This window comes from Perca flavescens, chromosome 16 (genome assembly GCF_004354835.1).
Source record: "Perca flavescens isolate YP-PL-M2 chromosome 16, PFLA_1.0, whole genome shotgun sequence".
In the NCBI taxonomy this organism is placed as follows: Eukaryota; Metazoa; Chordata; class Actinopteri; order Perciformes; family Percidae; genus Perca; species Perca flavescens.
In genome coordinates this window covers 10955026-10977572 of record NC_041346.1, presented here as the reverse complement: position 1 = coordinate 10977572, position 22547 = coordinate 10955026, and the positions used below count along the sequence as shown (strand labels likewise).

At 40.5% G+C, this 22547-nt stretch overlaps 1 protein-coding gene across 1 annotated transcript in view; it reads right to left on the bottom strand.

Moving 5' to 3' along the window:
- The window catches only part of LOC114571306 (leucine-rich repeat transmembrane neuronal protein 4), a 107561-nt gene extending 85272 nt beyond the window's left edge, over positions 1–22289 (bottom strand). Inside the window, exons 1-2 of the mRNA XM_028602194.1 lie at positions 22262–22289; positions 19003–20564 (exon numbers count right to left, since the gene is read on the bottom strand). Of these exons, the coding sequence (XP_028457995.1) occupies positions 19003–20564; positions 22262–22289 (1590 nt within the window). The remainder of the gene's footprint in view (positions 1–19002; positions 20565–22261) is intronic.
- Positions 22290–22547: the final 258 nt, after the last annotated feature.

Sequence of the window (22547 nt, the reverse complement as noted above, 5' to 3'; positions counted from 1 at the left end):
GAAATGGTCGCAGTTAGGTTATGTTAAGGCACAAAAACTACTTGGCTAGGTGTAGGCAACAACATTAGTTAGATTTAGAAAGTTAGATTAGTTAGGGTTAGGGTTGGGTTAGAGTTTGTGGTTACGGGTTGGAATTCAGTGGCACTGGCCCATTGCTCTGAGAGTGAGAGTAGATGGAGGTATGATGGGGTCCAAACGGCTTCTATTGAGCAGTGGGTAGATGGAGTGGTGGTTGTGTAGAGGCAACTCTGTCGCCCCAGACGCGGCCAGAGACAGGGGTACGATCCCCAGGCAAGTAGATCTATTAGGACCAAAGAGCAGAGGAGAGAAAAGAGGGTCTGGAGTTTGGAATAGGTACATTTTGGGAGGGAATGGGAGGGGAGCCAAGGTGTTTGTTTTAGCTGAACCGGACTGGTATTATAAACTAGAAGGAGTAAACATAATTATAAAGAAAAGACAACAATATCAAGAGTAAACATAATTATAAAGAAAAGACAACGATAGCAAGAAATAATAAGGCTAAGATTCTAAAAGAGGGGGGGATATATGGTAAGTGCTGGAATAATGCATAATTGGGATATGCAAGCATAAGTGCAAGGTGAAGGACATACAAATAACCATATGGGATAGGGCGGGAGGCCCAAACCATAATTAGCTAATGGTCTAGAAGAAGCTTAAAAGGGCTAGATTAATGTACAAAATAAAAATGCAAACATAAGTGCCATGTAAAACATGCAAGCAACCAAAAGGATGAAGCCAATAAGGGAGAGAAAGTACAGTTTTTATGTCCATTAAGGACATACAAACACAACTAAAAGCATGCAAAATACCCAACGGGATGAACCAGTGGACTAGACAGGAATTTAGCAAGGTCTAAAGTCCTATATAACAAGTGCTAGTATCATGCTAATAGAATGAATGCAAACAAAAGTGCCAAGTAAGGTATACAAGCATCCAATACATAATATGTTCAGGCAACAATATTAGTTAGATTTAGAAAGTTAGATTAGTTAGGGGTTAGATTGTGGTTTGGGTTAAAGTAATACATCTGTTACAATACTTAACTTCCGGTTATGCACATAATGCAGAATGTGACGTAGTTCCATTTGTTTTGTAAAATAAAAACTCACCGTTTACTTTTAAATGGGACACAAACCCCGGTCTCATGGGTAGAAATCCTGTTTGTTTAACCCAACCTACAGCCTTACGCGGAATTCGGTGCTCTTGCACTTCACCTTGCCTAACTTCCTGCTTTGCTGCAGTCATAATTACTATGACCACTAGAAGGCGCTGCCACTATAAACTTTTTAAAGTAACTGCTGCTTCACCAAATGACTCATGGTCTCTTGTCTTGCCACTCAGCTATGTGTTGCCCTGAGTAAATTAATTCAACACCAGTCCATCATGTCAAAGAGGCTATAGTATGTGAAGAGAGTGCTTAGTCTTGCACGGATATGATAATGCTTCGTCACCATATTCAAAGCGATATTTTCGGCGGTACTTTGCTTCTTCGGAGTGATCAAAATGGGATGAAAAGGCTTAGCAGATGATGTGAGATGAACGTCTTTTGTTTCCATCCCAACAAATACAGTCAAAGAGACAAGTGTCCCATTTACCAAGTGGTCAAGTTAAGCTGGGAGCTTAACTATCACAGAAGGGAGCAGGAACCTTACAAAATCAATAATTATATGAAGGCAGGGGTGGTGCGGTGAAGTTGAAGGGATCATTATTAATTGTATTTACAGCAATAATTCTACTCAAGCAATGGTGGATATTAAGAGTCATCCTCCACTACAAGGAACAAAAGTTGCTATTTCAAATTGATCTTCAGTGAGCTTGTAAGTTTCTTTTTTATATATATATATATATATATATATATATATATATATATATATATATATATATATATATATATATATTTTCATTATTATTATTAGAGGAATATTTGAATTGCCTATATAGTTTTTTTGTTATACTAATAAAGCCAAGGAAAATAATTCCCTCTAAAAATGATCCACTCTTGCAGTGACACTCCAGTCCAGAATGTAATTCAAACCTGCCTTTAGCTCTCCTTCACCTAGCCTGGCCCATCTAGGTTAGAATATGATGGGATGAATATTTATTGTGGGTCCTGGCTTTGATGGGCGGCAAGGTTGGAGAAAAAAACAAAACGCGAAATAAAAGCTGGTGTCGCCATTTCAGGCCTGATTGACACTCCAGCTTGCAGCAAGTAATTCATTCTGAGAGGGAGGCAAAAGTGCCCCCTCTCCTTCTCCCAGCACAAGTTTATGATAATCCTAATAAATTATGATGCGCTGCACAGACATTAAAAACTCTGATTGGCACTAAATCAAACAGGCTGTGCCTCTCAGGTCAGAGAGAGCTGAGAGAGTGACTGTGCGTGTGCTCTCCCCCACTCCAACTATCAATTTCTCTCTGTCCTCAAATCCCACATCACTGCAGGTCAACTACCCAGTTTTCTCTTCTCTCTTCTTTTGTCTAACTCCTATCTTTTGGTTCAACTTGTATTTTCCCATTGCTTTGTGGTGTCCTTTCTTTACCACACTTTCTTTTGCAGCTGACTTGATAAATTTAGGTGACAGCGTAAATTGTTCCTCCTGAAAACAGTCTGAGACATGGATAATGGTCCTCAGTACCCTGGGAGTATGTGTTATTGTACCGAACCTGTATTCGTCACAATTGCCTGAATTGCTCTATTTTTATCCTTTTTTTTTTCTCCAAGTGATTTAATTCACGGTTGAAAGGAAGAAGATTGACAGCCACCACTTTAATCTTAGCTGAGCACCTATGCACACTGTGCAGCTTATTCTACCATCATCAACTATAGCGGTTATATAATTTCTTAACCCAAATCTGGTTATCCAGATGTTGATTACTGCCCTGCAGTGGCCCTTATTATGAGACAATTTGATAAAAAAAAAAAATAATACTCCACCTGCCTTGATTAAAAAGAGTGACAAAAAAATCTACTTAACTGTTTGAGTTGAGGGCAGTCCATCTCTTTATAAAAATGTAGGAATGCAGAATTTCATTATCATTGGTCAAGTACACAACTACTTAATTAATGCTTCTCCGCTCTCAAGAGGGCACACTGGTCAAGGTTGGAAACTTTCTTGAGAAACATACGGGCTTGGTTATATCATCGTAGAGAAGCTGCATTGTCAAATCAGACATGCACAAGTGAACAATTCAATTAATCAGAATAGAGTTAAAGGAGAGTGACTGAGGTGATTACAATTTTCTATTTGCATCGATTGTGATGCACTTTGGAATACGGCCCATTTCAAATGTCCACGTCACAAAGAGCACATCCTCCCATTTGGCAAGAGCACCCAGTAAATCATACTCCCTGGTGCATGTTTTAATGCTGAGGGCAGTGACCCCATCCATTCGCAGACAGACTGCTAGTTAATGGTTATAATCAGTGGCAAAATAGCAGTCAGCATCGTATCTCAAAGGCTGCACTCAGGTAAGATGATGTGAATGAAATATAAGACACATTGCAGATGAAAAAGACTCTTGATGGGTTCACCTATTGACACATTAGATGAAATAGAGACAGGTCGAAGAAGAACAGACGCGGGATGGAATCTGCAAAATTGGTTGCAATAAGAGTTAAGATACACTAACTGACGATTATATTCGTTAATCATTATTATCATCATTTTTACCGACCAACAGTCCAAAACCAAAACAAATATTCAAATCCCAATTATATAAAACAGATTTTTTTGTATTCGAGAAGGTCAAACAGTAATGGAGGAGTTGGATAAGTTGTGCAACAGTTGGACAGCATGGGCAATGTCTGTTGCAAACAATTCATTTCTTTTTCAAATGCATAATAATGATCAGTCCGAGGATATCAATTTTGTCGCACAAAAAATATTTGCCGTTTTAGAGCTCGTAGAGCACACCAGTCTTTCACTTTATAAGTGATTATGATGTAGTTGGGAGGGAACATGGAGTTCAATATTGATCTTGGAATGTGACCGTTTTATTCTTTTGCATGTACAGAATAGTAGTAAACTGACTGACCCTCTCAGATGTTCCATGATTCACTTATGACTACTGTAAAAAATACATGATTAAAGAGAAGTAACTTTTAAAATGTACTGCAGCATTACCAAATAACTGTTTTACCCAAGGCTGTATCCCCAAACCAGTGCAATGAGTGAATCTGCCCAGGGGCCCAATTTAAAAAAACAAAAAAAGGGGGGGTCAGAATTGATGCAGGCAAACCAAAGATCTCTTTTTTTATTCCATTCCTTCTTCCATATCAAAACCTGGCGCCTACATTACCCTCAATGCAATCGGCAAACTTGGGTTGGTATGTGGATCTGGGCAAAACTGCCAATGTATGTGAATATTATAGATGTTGGCATGTGGCTGCAATTAAATGCTCTTTTTGGAGGCTACAACTGGAATTACACAGCCTGTCCCAGTGTAGAAATTCAGCTTGGCTCCACTCTATTGGATGATGCAATACTTAACATTTTTAGGATGCCTGATCTAAGAGGGCAAAATAATGTTTACGCCCCCGGCAGACGGAAGGCTGGTTTGACACTCTATGTCATTGTCCATATAGCATTAGAAACCGTCAAATCCTGACTCTGACAACAATTTGCAATTTTGTGAATGTGGTCTTTCCAAATGAATGTTATTACTGTATTATTATAATAAATTTTTTTTTTAATGACGTTCAAATATAAGCAATGTCGTGATTCATAACAGACAGGGCTCAGGTGGGTTTTGTACTCTTCCTCATTTCATCATTTTATGATCATCATTATCTGTAATCTTTCGTCACATTTCAAGAGACAGTCGATGAATACAGAGAGGGCTCATGGTCCCTAAGTAGCCTGACTAGCTTTATAGCACAATCAATTCCCAACGTATCCATTGTCAATTTTGTCAATGCAGAGCTTTTATTACCTTGCTAATTCAATCGATAAGAGGGACCATTATATTTTGCCGTGAAATGGCCTCCAAATGTATGACATTTGTTACATGGAGCGTGTTATATTGTAGAACAGATATTGCTCGAGTATGTGTATTGGAAAGCTACGATACTGTAGTCTCCCTCTTGTCCGTCTCTTTTCAAAGATGTCTTGGGATGTCTTTCTGAACAGTAGACAATGGCTTGGGACTTATTCTTAGAACGAGTGTTTATATTATGTTCTTCACAGCTTGGACATGTGAGGCTGGAATACTAAAGTGAAAGCCGTGGGAGAATAGAAGTCATCAATCATTAGAGCTGTATATTTCCCTGCATCCGAAGACAACCTGAATCCAGGCTAATGCAGCGAGGGCACAGAGTGGGTTGCTGGAGGTTGACAGAGACAGGTAATTAACTAAAAATAATATGTGCTTGACACAGCAGAGGAAAAAAAGGGCTCAAAGAGGAATAAGAGACACAACAGAATGAAACCTCCGAGAATAGCCTAGCTAGAGAGATGAAGGTTATCTTGTGTGCAGGCATGAGTGGATGCTGCACATGCAGCAAGCCTGCTCCGACACCTACACGCTGGAGAAGGATCAAACTTGAAAAGGCATGGGAAACTTCATTAGATTTTCAACATCAATATACGTCACTCACCCACACCCCTTCATGTGAGTTCTTCATATAGACAACATAAAAGAGCTGGCAGCACATCACAGAGGTATTGAAAATTTGATGTCTGATTGCTTTCACACCTGTGATACAAGTCTTGTTGGACTAGTGTAACTTGAGTGGCACGCTTACAAAGCGTACTCTTTGATTCAACAGATCCTCATATCTCATACAACATTATAGGCCGATTTCCAAAGACTCGAAAATGACACATATGTCCGTTCTATTTACTGCCACACCGAGGCAGGATTTAATCATGTGACCATACTCATGTGACTGTTCTATTTAATGTAACAGCCGCAGTTTGAAACATGTCGTAAACATGTTTGAACTAGATAAGTAAAAGCCACAAAAGTCCTTAGGGTAAGTAAAACATCAGGCATTGGCTTAAAATGAAACTACTAAAATCAGGACATAACGCGACATCACACATGTCATTGTGTCACACACATGCTTAAAAGTCATAGGTAAAACTCTGAATTTCAAAATTACATTTTATTTTTGGTTTCCCAATCACACAGACCTCGGTCTCCTGAGTGAAAGTCCTATAATTCTTGTACCCATACACAACCCCAACCTGTCTTGGAATTGGAACATGGAATTTGGGCCTCTCACTTTGTCACCTCGCTCCCTAGGTTTGCTCTTGCGATAATGACCAGCCACGAGAGTACGCCACCTAACAAGAAAAGTAATTGTCGGTTGTTGTCGGAGCTGCTTGCACAATCAACCTATATGGTCGTTTTGTTTGGGTGAGGAAAGGCTGTTTGATTTTAATAATTCATGTAACCTAATTTGTTTGAATGGGATATTAAACTGAAAGAGCTTAATTGTGTGTGTTAATTTGAATTCATGAAACCACTGCAAAAAGCACAGCAGAAATCCCAGCAAAAGCACAGGGAACAAAGCAAGGGGCAACCTGTACCACATGTAGGCTCAGTCCTTGGCAGCGGCCCGGGTTTGAATCCAACCCGGGGCCCTTTGCTGCGTGTCATCACCCTTTTCTCTTTACCCCCCCTTTCCTGTCATTCTGCAGCTGCTCCACAATACAAAAAATGTGATGTAAATGTAATAAACTAAGAGAAGACTCAAAATTTGACCATCACTAACAAAACCTACAACAAGCATAAACACAACATTTATAGATTTCCACACAAAGACTTTGACTGCAGCTCTTTTAAAGCGTTGGAATTGTGATAATTTATCCTTGATTAAAGAATCACGCCATCATTGCAAACAAGGTTATTTTGTGCTGCGTACATGGGAAGGCAGCAACCAGTTATTTTTTCATTATAAAAAGTAATAAGTCATTTATTGGCAAATGATTTTAATAATAATAGTCTATCTTAACCCCAATTACATTAATACTAATCGTTGATTCATTTTCTGTCTATCGACCAACTAATTGTTTCAGCACTACAATGAGCTTAAGGAAAATAACTTTTATGTTGCCATTACTGAGAGGGAACCATGTACAGTTATTAATCTCGGCCTGTAGAGTATGTTCTTTGTTATTGACAGTAAATGCAATTGTGTTTTTGGGTTCTCATATCAGCTATAATTTTTCAACCTTAATCGCATAATGACCAAACAAATTTGACACAATTTTGATCAAAAGTGCCCTTTAAGTCTATGAAAACACACACCATCGTCGGTGCATAGCCATTTTTATATGACCATTGAGAAAAACGTACCAATCTGCTGGGCCTTGCTTCGGACTTATTATCTTACTTCAAAAAAAAGCTTTGAGCCATCACCGATTAGAGGATGGACAGCTGTCCGTGGACAAAGGCCTGTGTGTCTTTGTGGACAGACGCCTGCCAATCTAGCTGTCGAGTCTGGATGACTGCCTGATTTCTCTGAAATTCTAACCACTTCTCCTGTCTGCCTGTCGACTGCTCCATCCTGTTGAACGTGCTTCTCTACCAGGTTCACTTGCCTACCTGTCTTACTCCTCTTCAACCCCGAGCCAGTCTCTTTTCCGCCTGTTGAATCTGCTGAACATGGTGACTTAAATGCTGTCAGTACCAATAAAGACACATACATCTCAAGCTCTTAAAGTCTTAAGAATTAATGTGTTTTAATACAATGCATTATTAAAAGATTGGCAAATAAGATGACATTTTCATCTATTAGAAAACGCTGAATTTGAAAAATGTACAGTTAAGCAAAGCGGTTCATCCTCACCCATCACAGAAACAGAATCAGCTTTGAAGAGCCCCTATTATGCTTTTTTGGGGGGGATTTTCACCATCTCTAGTTTTTTGTGTATGTTATAGATGCATAAAAGTAAAAAAACAAAAACATTTCACTCCAATTGGAGCTGTCCCCCAGACAGCACTTTTTCAACTGCCTGAAATGCCTCGCCCACATTCCCGTTTGAAATTCCTCAATTAGTGATGTCACTGATTGAGAATGCGCCAGCCCAGTTTTTTAAATATGTGCTGCCCATCGGTGCCACCTGAGCAAGCACTGCCCGCCCAGTGGCTTGTTTGAATTTGGTTGATCAATTAAAACAGTGGGCCAGGTGACCAATCAGATGCTTTTTGAACATCAAAGCATGTAAACCTATTCTAGTAGACCCCAAGAGTACAAATAAGACGCTGAAAAAGCATACCATAGGGGCTCTTTAATGGCCAAGTAAGTGTGAACACATACAAGGAATTTGATTCTGGCTTTTTGTTGCTCTCAATGTACATACACAGAAAAATACTTAAGGCTAATAGCATGACAACAAAGCTGAACAAAGAAACACTGATGCACTGTGTTTTCAAAATGTACGAGTAATTATTCTAAAGTTCTTTTTTTTGTATAATATCACACTACTGTGGTCAGTTTGTAGTCAGAGATGGGGACTCGAGTCTGAGACTCTGACTCGAGTCGCAACTTAAGTCGCACAAACAGCTGATTTCTTGACTTCAGACTTGACTCGGACTTCGCGACTCATCAGCAACTGTTTTCATGCAATTATTGCTTTTTAAACCTTAATTCATTCATATATTTTTATTTTCTTTTATTGCCGCATATATGTTGGGGAAACGTATGACGAGCTGCATGTCCCCTGCCCTTTGCCATAATGTGCAACGTAACGCATGAGCTATGCCTGTGTGCACACGCGCACACACTCGTATATACAAAAAATGCAGTGACGATGGTGACACCAAGTCCTCCCGGAGTTGTGCCTTTTGTCATTAGTTTTGCTTTCAATAACTTCATAAACAGGGGCAGTAAATGAAAAGCTACATGCAAGGTGTGTGGCACCAAGATAAATGATGCCGGATCAACAACGTCGAACTTCATCAGGCATCTCAAAACGCACCCAGATAGGTCAGTCACTTGCTATTATGAAAGAGACGTTCAATTTAGCATATATCGACACAGGTAACAAGCTAACCATCGCAAAGTGTTGTGCTAATGCTGGAAACAGGCAAATTGTATCTTTATAGTTGTATCCATATGATGTGACAGACTTAGGTTAATATTTCACCAGGTTGTTGTTAAATAGCAATACAGAAAGTATCAGTTCTCACACGTTTGCACCATGGTTGGCATATTAACTTTCAATATAGAGGTTTCCCTTTAACTTTGAACATTGAAAAATGTAATGCATGATGAGGTTGGGCTTCACAGCCAGTTAGTAACACAGACAAACATGTATTATTTGGTGCAGATACCAAAATGTTGAAAAATACAGTCATGAAATTGAAACGGAGTTCTTAATTTATGTTTCTTCAGATTGCATTGCAGTAGACCCCATAAAGTTATCCTACAACTGATACTGAACTTTGATACTGTAGGCCTACTGTATGGATGGTAGCTACAGGACATGCTTTGAATTCATAAGATTTAACAGTACAGTGTTAGGGACAGATCAGATGGCCAGAGACTTGAGACTTGCCGCTCAAACACTTGAGACTCGACTTGGACTTCCAAAAAATGACTTGTGAACATCTCTGGTAGTCTCTACCCTGCTGCATCGTTGCTGTAGTGAATATTCATCTGACCAGTAACATCACATCCCTTTTTCAGGGCAGTTTCATTGTATAGAAGGTTGGGGACCTCAAGTATATAGGTAGAGTTGCATTAAAGTCCATTAATAGAACTGATAAAGATGAACATTTTCACATCATAACAGGTGCAAGACATCCGACAAAAGATCCAGGGAGATGTCAATCATGCACAGTGTGTACATGCCCGCACAGTGCTGTGAAGAGGTGTAATCAGTTAAGTGGAAACAGCTGAGGGGGTGTACCAAGGACACACTGCAGTGGTGACCCCTACAAGGGTTCCCGAGATGATTTTGGGTTAGGGAGTAAAACAAATCTGCCATTTTTCTTTATTCTATAGGTGACTTCTTTCATAGATATGAAAGTGCTATTGCAAGAGACATGCATGTCAGTGAAAGGATAATGTACTTTGTTCTTTAGTTAGGAACAGATTAAAAAAAGCAGACCAGATAACGGACACCCTATTCACAAACAGATCTGTGGTCTTTTAATACTCTGTCCACCCACAGAGAACTGAAAAGACGAGGCCTCTACCCTCTCTTTTAGAGAGCGTTTCTCTTAATTACACTAGTTGGTTAATAAGGACAAGCTATAAAATCGGATAACAACTCTTCCTAGAAGTAATGAATTGAGAGTTTAGTTCCTTGAAAGATGCAGTCTCTAATTCTAAGTAATTGTCTTGACAGAAGGTCCCAAGAAACATATTAAACAGAAATATAAAATTGACTTTGGAAAGCTGAAATATTGTGCAAGCATGACAGGCTAATTAATTATACTTGACTCATTGTTAATTCATTAAATAGCACATCATTTTCTGGTAAGTGAACAAGTCTGCACAACTTCAGCAGAAGTGCTTCGTTCAAACGTGTTATTAAAATATAAAAAAAAAACGTGACTGAAAAAGAGCCTATCATAGGGATTTCTTAGTCACCTTTTACTTCTTCATGTTTTCACTTTAGGCCTTAAGAAATGCGTTGCTACAGGTAATTAGCTGTCTACTTAGATGCAGGTCCACGACTGACCTAACTTCCCTCATACTTACTGGTTTACAATTTGAATTTTGTGACTAATGTGCAAGGTGATAATACGGCTGAAAATGGTCATGTACTGTAGTTACTGAAGAAAAGTTAGTGCTCCATTGGGCTGGATCCACACCTTCCTTTCCTTCCTTCCACACAACTGCCATGCAATTAATATTACAAACAAGACGCCTACAACCAACTGTAAAAATAAATAAATAAAAAGTCTTGATTAGTACACTAAAATCAAATGATTTATAGTTACACACTTTACACAATCTCCTTATCAAGTGTTTTGTTTATTGTAGTTTTATTTTCTTAAAAATAACACTAAATCACTCTTAAGAAATTACTTTCTTAAGTAATATGTTAGGATTCTAAATCAACAACCTGCCTTATTCCTTGTTGTTTTAAGATACAGATGACACAAATGTGGAAAGGGAAGTTTACTATTACTGTACGATAGATGCTAGTTTAGGGACGTTTTTGAATGTTGTCTCACTTAAATAATATGTAAAAAATGTGAAGACAGCTGAACACCTTTCAGTCTGGGGCAAGCAACTCGGGGGCTCTAATTTGATATTAGCCTTTCGGAATTGGTTCCGAGTCAGTAATATGGACGTATTTTATTATACCCAATTTATAAAAGAGACACTTATGTTTGTCATTCACAATATGTCATTGTCATCAATATGGAGGGCTGAATAGAACAAGCTGTGTAGAGCAGCAGTACTTGTATAAGTAGGTAGTGAAGCATGTAAGAGGCAGTAAAAAGAGAGAACAGTGTGAAACAAATCATGCACAGCTTTAAAAAATAGCTTTGAATGTGAACAGGCCACCAGGGAAAAAAAATGATAAAAAAAAAAAAATAGGTACAAAAGGAGTACATCAGATGTAAATTGTCAAAAAATTTAAGATAAGTACAGTCTCACCGACAAGTATCACGAATAACAGAGGCAGTGCATCAGGAAGCTTAGCATTAATGATGCACTTGGGTTGCATTGTGGAAACTGGGAGGAAAAGAAAAGTCTTGCCGCTTTTCCAGGTAATGTAATTGCTATATTGCTGATCTAGCACCCTCATTAAGCATGGATCAAACGGCGGTGCAGAAAGCAGCAGCATGGAACCGGAGTGTGAAACAGACAGGATTAGCGGATGAGAGAGATGTTCTCTCACGCACAGTGCATGTTTGAAGTCTCCTACATGGCTAATTGTCGACTGAAGACAGTAGCATCTAGAAGTTCAGCCTCCCCACTGAATTACAGATAGCTCACTTGCCCTTGGCTAGCCTCCCAGTGTTTGTGTTGATTTTTTTCTGAGCAATTAACAATCTGACACCATAACCTTGGACTGTGGAAAGAGGGAGAGAGAAACCGGGAGAGAGAGGAACTGCTTCATTTCATAACATATCGCTACTACTTTGCAGTGACACAGGAGAAATTAGCAACAACATATTTTTACTTTAAAACTTTGAACAAAAATGTGTGTCCTTTCTCCATTTCAGAGTCTTACATCATGCTCTATGTCTGACACAAAGTATATCATTTTGAGTGCAAAGCCTACAATAAAGGCATCCAACAAACGCCACAAAATGCTTTCTCATATTCTAACAATTTGACGAATCTGCTAAAAATAGAGAAAAGCTAGAGTTCAAACTGTGGATATAAATCGAGTAAGCAGATACAGTTTGTAAGCAGATGTGCATGCCTCAATTTTAAACAGCCCTCACTGGAAAAGCTAAATTGATGGTACTGTGCTCAACTTCTTAAAATTACCCGTTTAGGTTTCCTGACCAGCAACCTAATGTGCTTGTGAATAATCACTGTGCTCGCGACGTACGAGAGATGAAAGTAGCATGACTTTATACTGCGACGAAAGGTCACAGGGAGGAATTTGGGTGGTCTGTTTGGCGTTAAAAGTGTGTCACTGTCACTTACCCTAATCATTAACATGGATGTTAAGCAACAGATCTACTAGAGGGAGCTTGAACAAATCCATCTTGCACTGACCAACTCACATGTAACTCCCCGGGCAAGTAAGTACAGAGGATTTAAAATTTCTATCTTGTGTAGCTCTGCCTTTTTTCCCAAAGTTCTTAGTCGTGTCTCGCTTGAACTACTGGCTACACTGCCCCCACGATTTCCGGTGGCACTGCTCCATTTCATCTGTATCTGTAAACTTTCAGAAAATGTGCAGAAATACGGACGAAATTAATACAGAGTACGGACAAAAGGCTCTGTCCGTATCCAACGTTGAGAATAAATATGCCTTAAGAGGGAAATCAAGCAAATCTAAGGCCACAGGTCAGCAAGTGTTAAATGATGACCGTATTAAAGTTAGCAGACAGGTGTGAATAATTTCCCAAGAGTAATTTCCCTCTATGCTGTAGCGAGATACTATTGGGACTGCAATGAGAACAACCTCAGCATGATGCTCTATAAGACCTATTCAGAAACATGGTTGAAAGGGCAAGGGCAGTATATTCACGAGAAGCCGATGCCATTTAATTTGTCTTGGTTTTAGTATCAGATGTGAGGTTTCTTAAAAATAGTAACAATATTAATCAATTCAAAGACAACTATATGCAGTGTCCCATTATAGTGGATGAGATTGTAGTTTAGAAAAAGGTCAGCAGCAGTATCAGATTAAGGGACAAGGAGGTAGTCAAAATGGCACAAAGCTGTCCTGCTGGTGGAAATGAGTTTCAGGACAAGTTGGGTAACAAGTAGTTTATATCGACGACGTTTCATTTACGGGATACTTCCGGTTCTGCCCGGACGTTCCGTCGGATGTCCCTCACCTTCCGCTTTCTTTGGGTTGGCATTCTAAACTTTGGTCCACTTATGAGTACTATGGAATGCCCCTCAGATCTCTGCAGGGTAATTCCAGACAGCTAGCTAGACTATCTGTCCAATCTGAGTTTTCATTTGCACGCCTAAAGCAACTTTTGAACGTACACACGTTCCACCGAAACAAATTAGTTCCTTACCTAGGCTATTTTGCAGAGGCACCGTTGCTGCATCCAGCACTTAGCGGCGCCCGAGGCGATTGTGATTGGTTTAAAAGAAATGGCAATAAACCAGAGCATTTTTTTCCCCCTATCCAGGAATGTTGCGTGAAAGGGTCAGACCTTCCTCCGGTCAGGTCTAGCAATGCAAGACTGGGTAACATGAGATGGTAGTGAGTTTATTAGGGGTAGCACCACTGGGTAGATGTGACCGCAGGTTAAGCATATCAAAATAATTAGCAAATAAGAGGATTCAAGCCACTTTGTGTTGTTTAGTTCACTCAGGTTCAGACTGCCAAGGATACAAATAATGTGCTGATTTGCATGGACGGCTGTAGAGGCCCAAGGATGATGATAGGATTGCTAGACACAGATGAACAAAGTAAAGGAGATGAGTAGAGAAGAAAGGAATTGTGGGAAAAAAGTGTTAACATGTGGTCTGGCCAGGTTACAAAATGTGGTTACAGAAAAAAAAAATGGCAAAGGGATGTTCTAATACATGAAAAGGTGACATGAGATCAGGTCAAATCCTCTGCCCATATCAAGAGCACAGCTAGAAAGGAAAAGATCGAAAGATAGAAATGAAATGATACAAATAATCCTCTCTGTGGGAAGCTTGGAGTGACGTAGGAAAATGAGGATTGCCTCATCTTCAAACAATTCACTAAAAAGGCTGCCAAATTCACATCCATGGATCAAAGGATCAGGGGGACCTGGGGGCCAATAAAGGACAATCAGGTGAAGAGGTCCAGGGTGAGTTATAGTGATGGCACAGAATCCAAATGAAAGACATAGTATGAGTGACACAGGAGGAATAAGCAATTCCCACTGAGAGGAGATGAACCGACCTGAGCGGCTATATGACCTGGAGCCTGAGGAGAGGCAGCGAGACTGAGGTGGAGAGAGCACAGCAGGTGCTGCTGCTGCTGCTTTCTGCCGGGTGATTTATGTCCATGCGATTGCAACAAAATGTAGAAACAAGATCGGAGCACATTCTGAGATGAACTCAGGACTTTGTGAACTGCTGACTGATCGTTCCTGTCTCCCCTCTACAACGGTTTAAGATGAGACAAAGGGACAGATAAAGCTGGCTGGAGAGGACGCATTTTCAAGGATATCGGAGGAAACAAAATGGAGGACAGCGCGGGGATGGAAAGGAAGCCAGGCCTTCACTCACTTACCCTCTATATGTTCACACAAATAAATAATAAATAATTTGTATGCAATATGGCTTAATGCTACGGCTATGGCTATAGCTAAGCAGGGTGTGCTGAAAACGACAGGACGCCAAATCAAGATGCTTTTGACAATACCAATCCCCTAAAGGTGTATTGAGTTAATTAGGAGATTGCAGAAAGCAGGAGAGAGAGGGACAAAGTAGGCCTTTTTATTAGTGAATTATTTAATTAGTGAACCTGCTGAAGACCATATGATAACATCTTTGTCCATGAGAATTAAATAAATAAATAAAAAAGTAATGCTGTCTAAAGGTTCCAGCGACATCAATCCAGCACAGAACATGTAGGTGAATGGTTCCAGTAATCCTACTGCTCCAAATAAGTGACAAAGTAACGCCAACATGTTCTTATTTACATGTTGTGATTTGTAGAGTCACAGCATGTACAAAAAAACAACGTAACATGAAACACAGCCGTCTTCTAACTGTAAACAAACCGGGAACTTTATTCTCAGGCGGAAGAATATAGTACTTGGGCGGAATGATTTGCTTCAAGCAAGCCTGTCTGAGAATATAGTTCCCGGTTTGTTTACGGTTAGAAGATGGCTATGTCTCATGTTACGTTGTTTTTTGTACACGCTCTGACTATACAAATCACAATATTTTGTCACTTTTGTCACAATTCGGAGCAGTAGGATTACTGGAACCAGTCACCTGCATGTTCTGTGCTAGGCTAAGCTACCGGTGGGGGCGTCAGACAGCCTTACAGCACGCACGGAGATGAGAAGGGTATGTATGGACTTATCTAACTCTGGGGGTTACGGTGAATAAGCTACAGTCCCAATAAGTCGGCGTGTTCCTTTAAAATATTATTATCACGGTGGATTACCACAGTGTGGAAACCGCGTATTCCCAGCTTCATCAGAGTCTCCTGAAGTTGCCGCGCGGGCGCACTGCGTAGCCTAGAGTGCGTTTCTTGAAGTTGGAATCATGGCCGAAGGAGGAGATGAGAGCGCTCAGGACATTTATCAGCCTTGTACAAAAGGCCATAGTAACACTTGCTCTCTCTCCGGAGATGATTGAACAATCAGTGACGAGAGTCATCGCTTTGATCTGCTGCCAATCACTCGCACTCAGACAGGAGAAAGAGACAGAACAGCCGCTGTTGATGGACTTTTTTCTTTAAAGTTCCTTTCCCGTTTTCAGACTTGTTGAAGTGATGTGTGTAGCCAAGAACGTAAGTTAAAACTATTCTGTAGCTTGCTAAACTGTCATGGGTTTTACTGCCTTGTTATCTGTGTAAACATTAAAGTTACATTTATTCATATTTCAATAAGTGTTCTGCTACGATGTGGATAAGTTTAGCCCGTATTACAACATGACATTTATTTGGAGTGAGAGAGAGATATATTATCGCCTTTATAATATTGCTGTGTTTCTTATGGCAATGCTGATAGATGTGCAGATTGTTTAATATTACTTGTGCAGCCACGTGTTGATATGTTGACGGTTGTGTTAGAACAATTTCCTAGCAATGTGCAATGCCAGCAAACAGACTAGCGCTGTAGAGCCACGTGCTTAGCTATTAAAAGGTGTATTACACGGTTTGCTCGGTTATGGATATGTGTGCTGTAATAGATGTGGCTTATTCTGAGTTTGTGTTACTGAGCAATATGTTACATTTATGTTAATTATTACAGAGAAATTAATGTAATTCTTAGTATTGTTTCTGGTTATATGCTGGTGGCTATAACATTTACTTTTGGTAAATAATGTTTATAGTAAGTCAAATGCTTATTAATGTGCATTATTATTTGCTTATATTTCAGAACAACATCCAACTTCACATGTAACGTCAAATACAACTTCATAGTTAACTTCATGTTTGAGTTGTAAATAAATCTTCCTGGATCTCAAAGTCAGACATCTCTGGTTCAAGTTCTTACCTCAGCGGGCCAGTGTTTCAGTAGCCAGTTTTCAATAGTTTTTACAAGCCTATTGCCTATATTTTTGTAATAAACCCTGTTACACTTTATTTCAGCTTGTGTAGGCCTATCAGGGCCTAAAAAATTAAAAATACCACGATAATACCGAAAACCGTGATAATTTTGGTCACTATAACCATGAAGTTAAATTTTCATAAAGTTACATTTCTTTGTTATAGATATTATTCCTGTGGGCAGCCGTCTCCTGCTGTGTACTTGGCTAATTAGTGCAAATCAGGTAATCAGTTAAATTATAGGGGGAGGCCAAAAGACCATGCACACCTGTACAAGCTTATGAAATCCAAACACCCATACAACAAGTAGCTCTATTTTTTGTTGGGACTGCAATAAAAACAGGCCATCCATCATATTTATGAGGCATATGTGTCATCTTCTCATACTGGATTATACAATATTGTACAGATCACATCTAGTCTATGTCCATAATGGTGGCTTGAAATCAGACTGTGCTCCATGTTTTGACCTGTTGACAAGATGACATTGCACACATTTTGTTGGCTTGAAGCCACAAAAGATCTGTCAAAATGAGGTCATGTGAAACGCATATAATTCAAAAGGAAGGTTGCCTGGCATTGTAAAGAATGAAGTGCAGCCGCAGAAAGTTAACTGCAGCATCCTCCACATTCTTTCACTTCCATCCTTCCAACATCAAAATGGAGTTTTACTTTGAAAATCTAAACATAAATCAACATTTTAGGCTGAAAGGAGGCACTCAAAGCCTATATGGGGGGAGGGCGAGGTAAACAACAAAATGGCAGCTGTGATTTGTGGTCCCTCTTTACAGTGAAACCAGTGTGAGCAACCTGCGAGTATTACATATTACCAGGTGACCTGCCTCCAGACGGTCAGTAACAGAAATGGAAAAGAAAGTGTAGGATCAAGCCTTCCTCCTCCTCCTCCTTGCTGTTTAAACCTCTGCATTTATAGTCATTCCTCCAGAGAGAACCTGCCAGAAATTCATGCCATGGAAATGCAGACAAAATCTAGAAACTAGACGGAGTATGACTGGGCTTGTAATGTGAAAAGACATGGCGAGCTGAACCCAAATATGTCTTACACCACTTGGGTTACAGCATCAGAGGGTGGGCTAAATGATCATCCAGCTGGGCTTAGCCCTTCTTTAGCCCCCTGTTACAACTGGGGCAGTTAATCAGTGATAAGAAAGACATTTCTACAGCTTTCCTTAGCTATAGCTTGGAAAAGCTGTAACCAAGAACGGTACAGTTTGTCAGGTACACAAGAGTGTAGCAGCTGAAAGCAAAAGGAGAAAGGTAGTATTCCCACATTGCTGTAGTCTGAAAATACTGTTTTGAAGAAATTCACTTGCCAGTGTATGAAACATTTCAAAGGATTCCCACTCCTGTCGGGACTATCAAACACTACTTCTTTTCTGTGTGTGCTTGTCACCAAATGTGCATTTTTGCAAGTGTGAATAGCCAGTGTAAGTATGCATTTCGGTTTGTGTGTGACTAATCAATTAAGCCAGTGAATAAACAAGTGAGTAACTTTGGCAAGTCAGTGTGAAAAGGAGGGAAAACAATCACAAAGGGTGTGCCGTTAACATGAACTATCTTAAGTCATAGCTATTTCAAGAAAAGTGTGAAGTCATCAGCTCAGGGGAAGCTCTATTCAGGATTTTTTTGCATTCCCATCCAGTGTTCAGAAGTGAATCTGCCCACCATTCAGCTATTGTCCCTACACAATACTGCTCATCAAAGTCTGAATAGTAGTAGAGCAAACGCACAAATCAAAAAGCCTGTGGTACCCAAGAGCAAACAACTACCTTAACAAGCCCACATGACTCATCACAAAACGCATAGCTTAGGCTCAAGTATAGGAAATGTAATCAATCTCATTTATCTGTATGTCATCACAATTTGTGGCAAACAAACATTTGCATCTCAGCAGAGATTAAGGTTTAAGCGAATATACAAACACCCATATGAAAATAAGAGATATCTTGTTATACTCAAGTGATGCTAAAAACCACTTCTGTAATAATCCATGTGTACACAGTGTTTACCTAAACTGCTGTGTAAGGCTAAGTAATCAAGTAGCAGATTTATCATCTCTCAGAGCAGAGTAAATAATTACCTCTGGTCGCCTCGCTGTGGACAGAGTTTTGTTTAGGAGGAGTGGCGGTGGTGTGGGTCATACCTCGCATTCTCGGGAGCCTGAGATGGTATAGGTGCAGGGTCCGGTCCCATTCACAAGCACGTCCATGGCCTCAGAATTGGTGGGCTTGTAGTCCACATAGTACTCCTGCAGTGGAGAGCTCAGGGTGCGCTCCGTCTCTCTAGCTTTCTTGCGGCGTTTGCGGGCTGCTGCCGAATGCTCCTGTAGCTGCTTGACACTGCTAGGATAGCGCTTCCAAGACACGTAGATTACCAACAGGATCATCGCGACAGATAGAAAAAGGGCAACGCTTCCAGCCACAATCTTATGGAAGGACACAGGCTCCAAGTCTTGCTCTGGGGGAAGTGCCACAGGTGGGGTAACAACTGACAATGTGGGGCCTCTGATAGACCCCTCTCCTCTCTTTCCAGAACCGGTAGGTAAAGCCAGAATGGCTGGGTGGCGTTCGGTCTGCACAGGGACGCTGGATGGGCTTGGGGGAATACTCACAGCGAGCGTTGTCGCTGGGTTTGACTGACAAACACCAAAAGCTTCGACAGCATCCATCACTTTCTCACCCTGGGCTTTCTTGGGGGAGGCACAGATCATGGTGGTCTCCTTTGCCCCTCTGAATTTTCTTAGCCAGGCCACCAGAGGGCAGATGGCAGGGCCACAGTCCCATACATTACCAGCTAAGCTAATTGTAGTCAAAGATATCCAGGCATCAACAACCTCCTGGGAGACATTGTTCAGCTTGTTGGAGTCCAGATTGAGGGTCTGCAGGTTGGGTAGGCATTGGTAAACTACAGCATCCACTTCCATCAGATCATTTCCAGACAGATCCAGTTTCTGGATGGAGGCCCAGGTCCAGGTCAGGCCCTGGTTCATTGAGCGAATGCGATTCCACTGCAGGTAAAGTGCCCGCAGATTGTAGAGGCGTGGGAAGTGAGAGAAATTGATTTTTGAGAACTGGTTATGCTCCAGATGCAGTTCAGTGAGCTTTACTAGGCCCGAAAATGCATTCCGAGTGATACTGCGCAGGCGGTTGTAACCCAGATCCAGGAACTCAAGATTTCGGCAATCTTGGAACAGACGCATTGGGATGGTTTTTAGAGAGTTTGAACGTATGTGAAGGCTGAGAAGCTTCCTTAGGCCCTGGAATTGCCCTGGCTGCAAGGCCTGCAGTTTGTTGTATGACAGGTCCAGATTACGCAAATTAGGGACAGGGTGGAATGTGGTATTGTGGAGCGACGTGATCTTGTTGGAACTTAGGATCAGCTCTTTGAGTCTGCGGACCCCCTGGAAGGCCATTCCGTCCACAGAGGCAATATAATTGTGGTCCAAGTAAAGCCAGATGAGGTGGTTGAGTCCCACAAACTGGCCTGCGCGAAGACTGGCGAGGCTGTTGTACCGTAAAGACAGGCCTTCACAGCCTCCTGAGAGGTTCTTGGGGACATCGCGAAAGGCGCTTGACTCACAGTAGACAATTTTTCCATCACAGCGACAGCTCTTGGGGCATGGGCGCTCACTCAAAGATGGATTTGCCGCCAGCCACACCTGCATCAGGAGTTGGACCACTAGCCAGCGACGCCGCAGAGCAGAGCCTACAGGGGGGAGATGAAAATGAGAAAGAATAAAAAAAAAAAAAAAGTTAACATGATGAGCTTAATACAAACTCCAAAATCCCTGATTAATAATATCTAATTTTACTTTGGAGTGTTTTATTTTTCTTTGTGTTCAGTGTTGAAAAGGATAGTGACTACGAACCAACATGCCCTGTTTTTATTTTTTCCCTTTGTTTGTTTCTAAAGATAAAATTTGTATTTATTTAAACACACCCAGACCTGACTTATTGACCACAAAAAGATTATGCAATTTCTGAAGTGGTATCCTGAGGCAGGCATCAATTATACGTGCTTCTACAATTGGTTGGGTTTTCTTCTTATTGTCAGGTATCAATACAGTTTAAAAAAGTAAACTATTTTGTGTGTTTAGCTCATATTCAGTGTACTGATTAAAATGTGTGCATCTGAATGTGAAGGAAACTAGCACCTTTGCCAAAAGCATAAAAAGCTTATAAAAGTCAAAGTCACCAAACAACACAATATTAAGCTGTGAAAGTCCAGAAAATGTAAATGATCTGCTACATGCTAGATCACGCACACGCACACACACACACACACACACACACACACACACACACACACACACACACACACACACACACACACACACACACAGAGTTTATTTTGCATTGTTGGCAGTACATGGGTTTATATTTGTAGAGCTCACTTTAACTTATGTACAGTCACACTTTAGTTTGTTTTTAAATAAGTTTGCCTCAAGTTATTGTAATACATGTTTATTTGGCATACCAGTGCTGAAGTTGCCACTGCTGCTTACTGCTGGAGGGACATCTTGTCAGGCTGGAGCAAAAGATGCATCACCTACAGCAGAGCTTTTAAATACAGGAAGTGGCCAATCAGAATGTACCAAGTACCAGCCACAGCATGGGGGAGACAGGGATTTCGAGTTTAGGGATTGCTAGATTAGAGAAGTTTGAGTTTATATCTTTAGAGTATAAGAGTTCGTTGGTGATTTTTTTTTTGGTTAATTTCTAAAATATTCATACTGATGGATTACTTGTCCTGTTGTGTTGTATTTGAAGTTTGGTTGGTAGTGTTGTCTTTTTGTTGCCCCTGTGATCCAATCAGCCATGTTATGTTCTCCTTCAGTTTGTTTGGTGACTTTTTGTCATTGGTAGGTTAGTTTATTCTGTTCAGTTCTATTCCGTTCATGTCAAGTTATCATTGCCTGAGTTTAGTTAGCTCATGGGCCGAGAACTTTGATACATATTGTATAAATGGTTTACTGCATTTTTGGGTAAATGAAACCCTCTTTCTAAAAATCAACCGGAATCGCAGGGCCAGCTCACGTTTTCCAGCTTGGGCCAGGATTGATGTGAAAATGCCATAATTTAAAAATGAGAGCCACTCTCTAGGGCATTCCTTCTTTTTTTTTTACTTCAACAACTGTTGTACTTTTAGAAATATCTGCTACCATTACAGTAGTTCAGCTACTGCTCCTCCTGTTGCCATTCAGATTCAGACTAATTATACTCTATTTTTCAGAGATCAGGACATTCCTCTACCTTCCTCCACCTTACATACCAGGTCCCTTCCCTTTGCCTGCATTATATACAAAGCTGTTAGATTCATCCATCAAGTCTCCAATATTATGCCCTTCTAGTTCCATATTTCCATGTTCAATTTTTTTTCTCCATATCTTTGAAACCCCCTACCTCCACTCGTCACCACCATGTTTATCATCCCGTAAAATATTCAGTCTCCATGGTTGTCATATACATTGTAAACATTTCCCCCAACACTGAGCCGTGTTCACCATCCCTACAACACAACTATTGACATATATGTCCAGTCATATCACATCCTACAACTGAGGATGGGCTGTACAGCAAGTCATCAAACCTGGTGTCCTCCAACCTACAGAGCTGCATCTATAGATATTCCTCCAACACTTATGTATAGGTTGAAGCAGATAAAAAGTTGGCTAATAAAGAGGCTTGC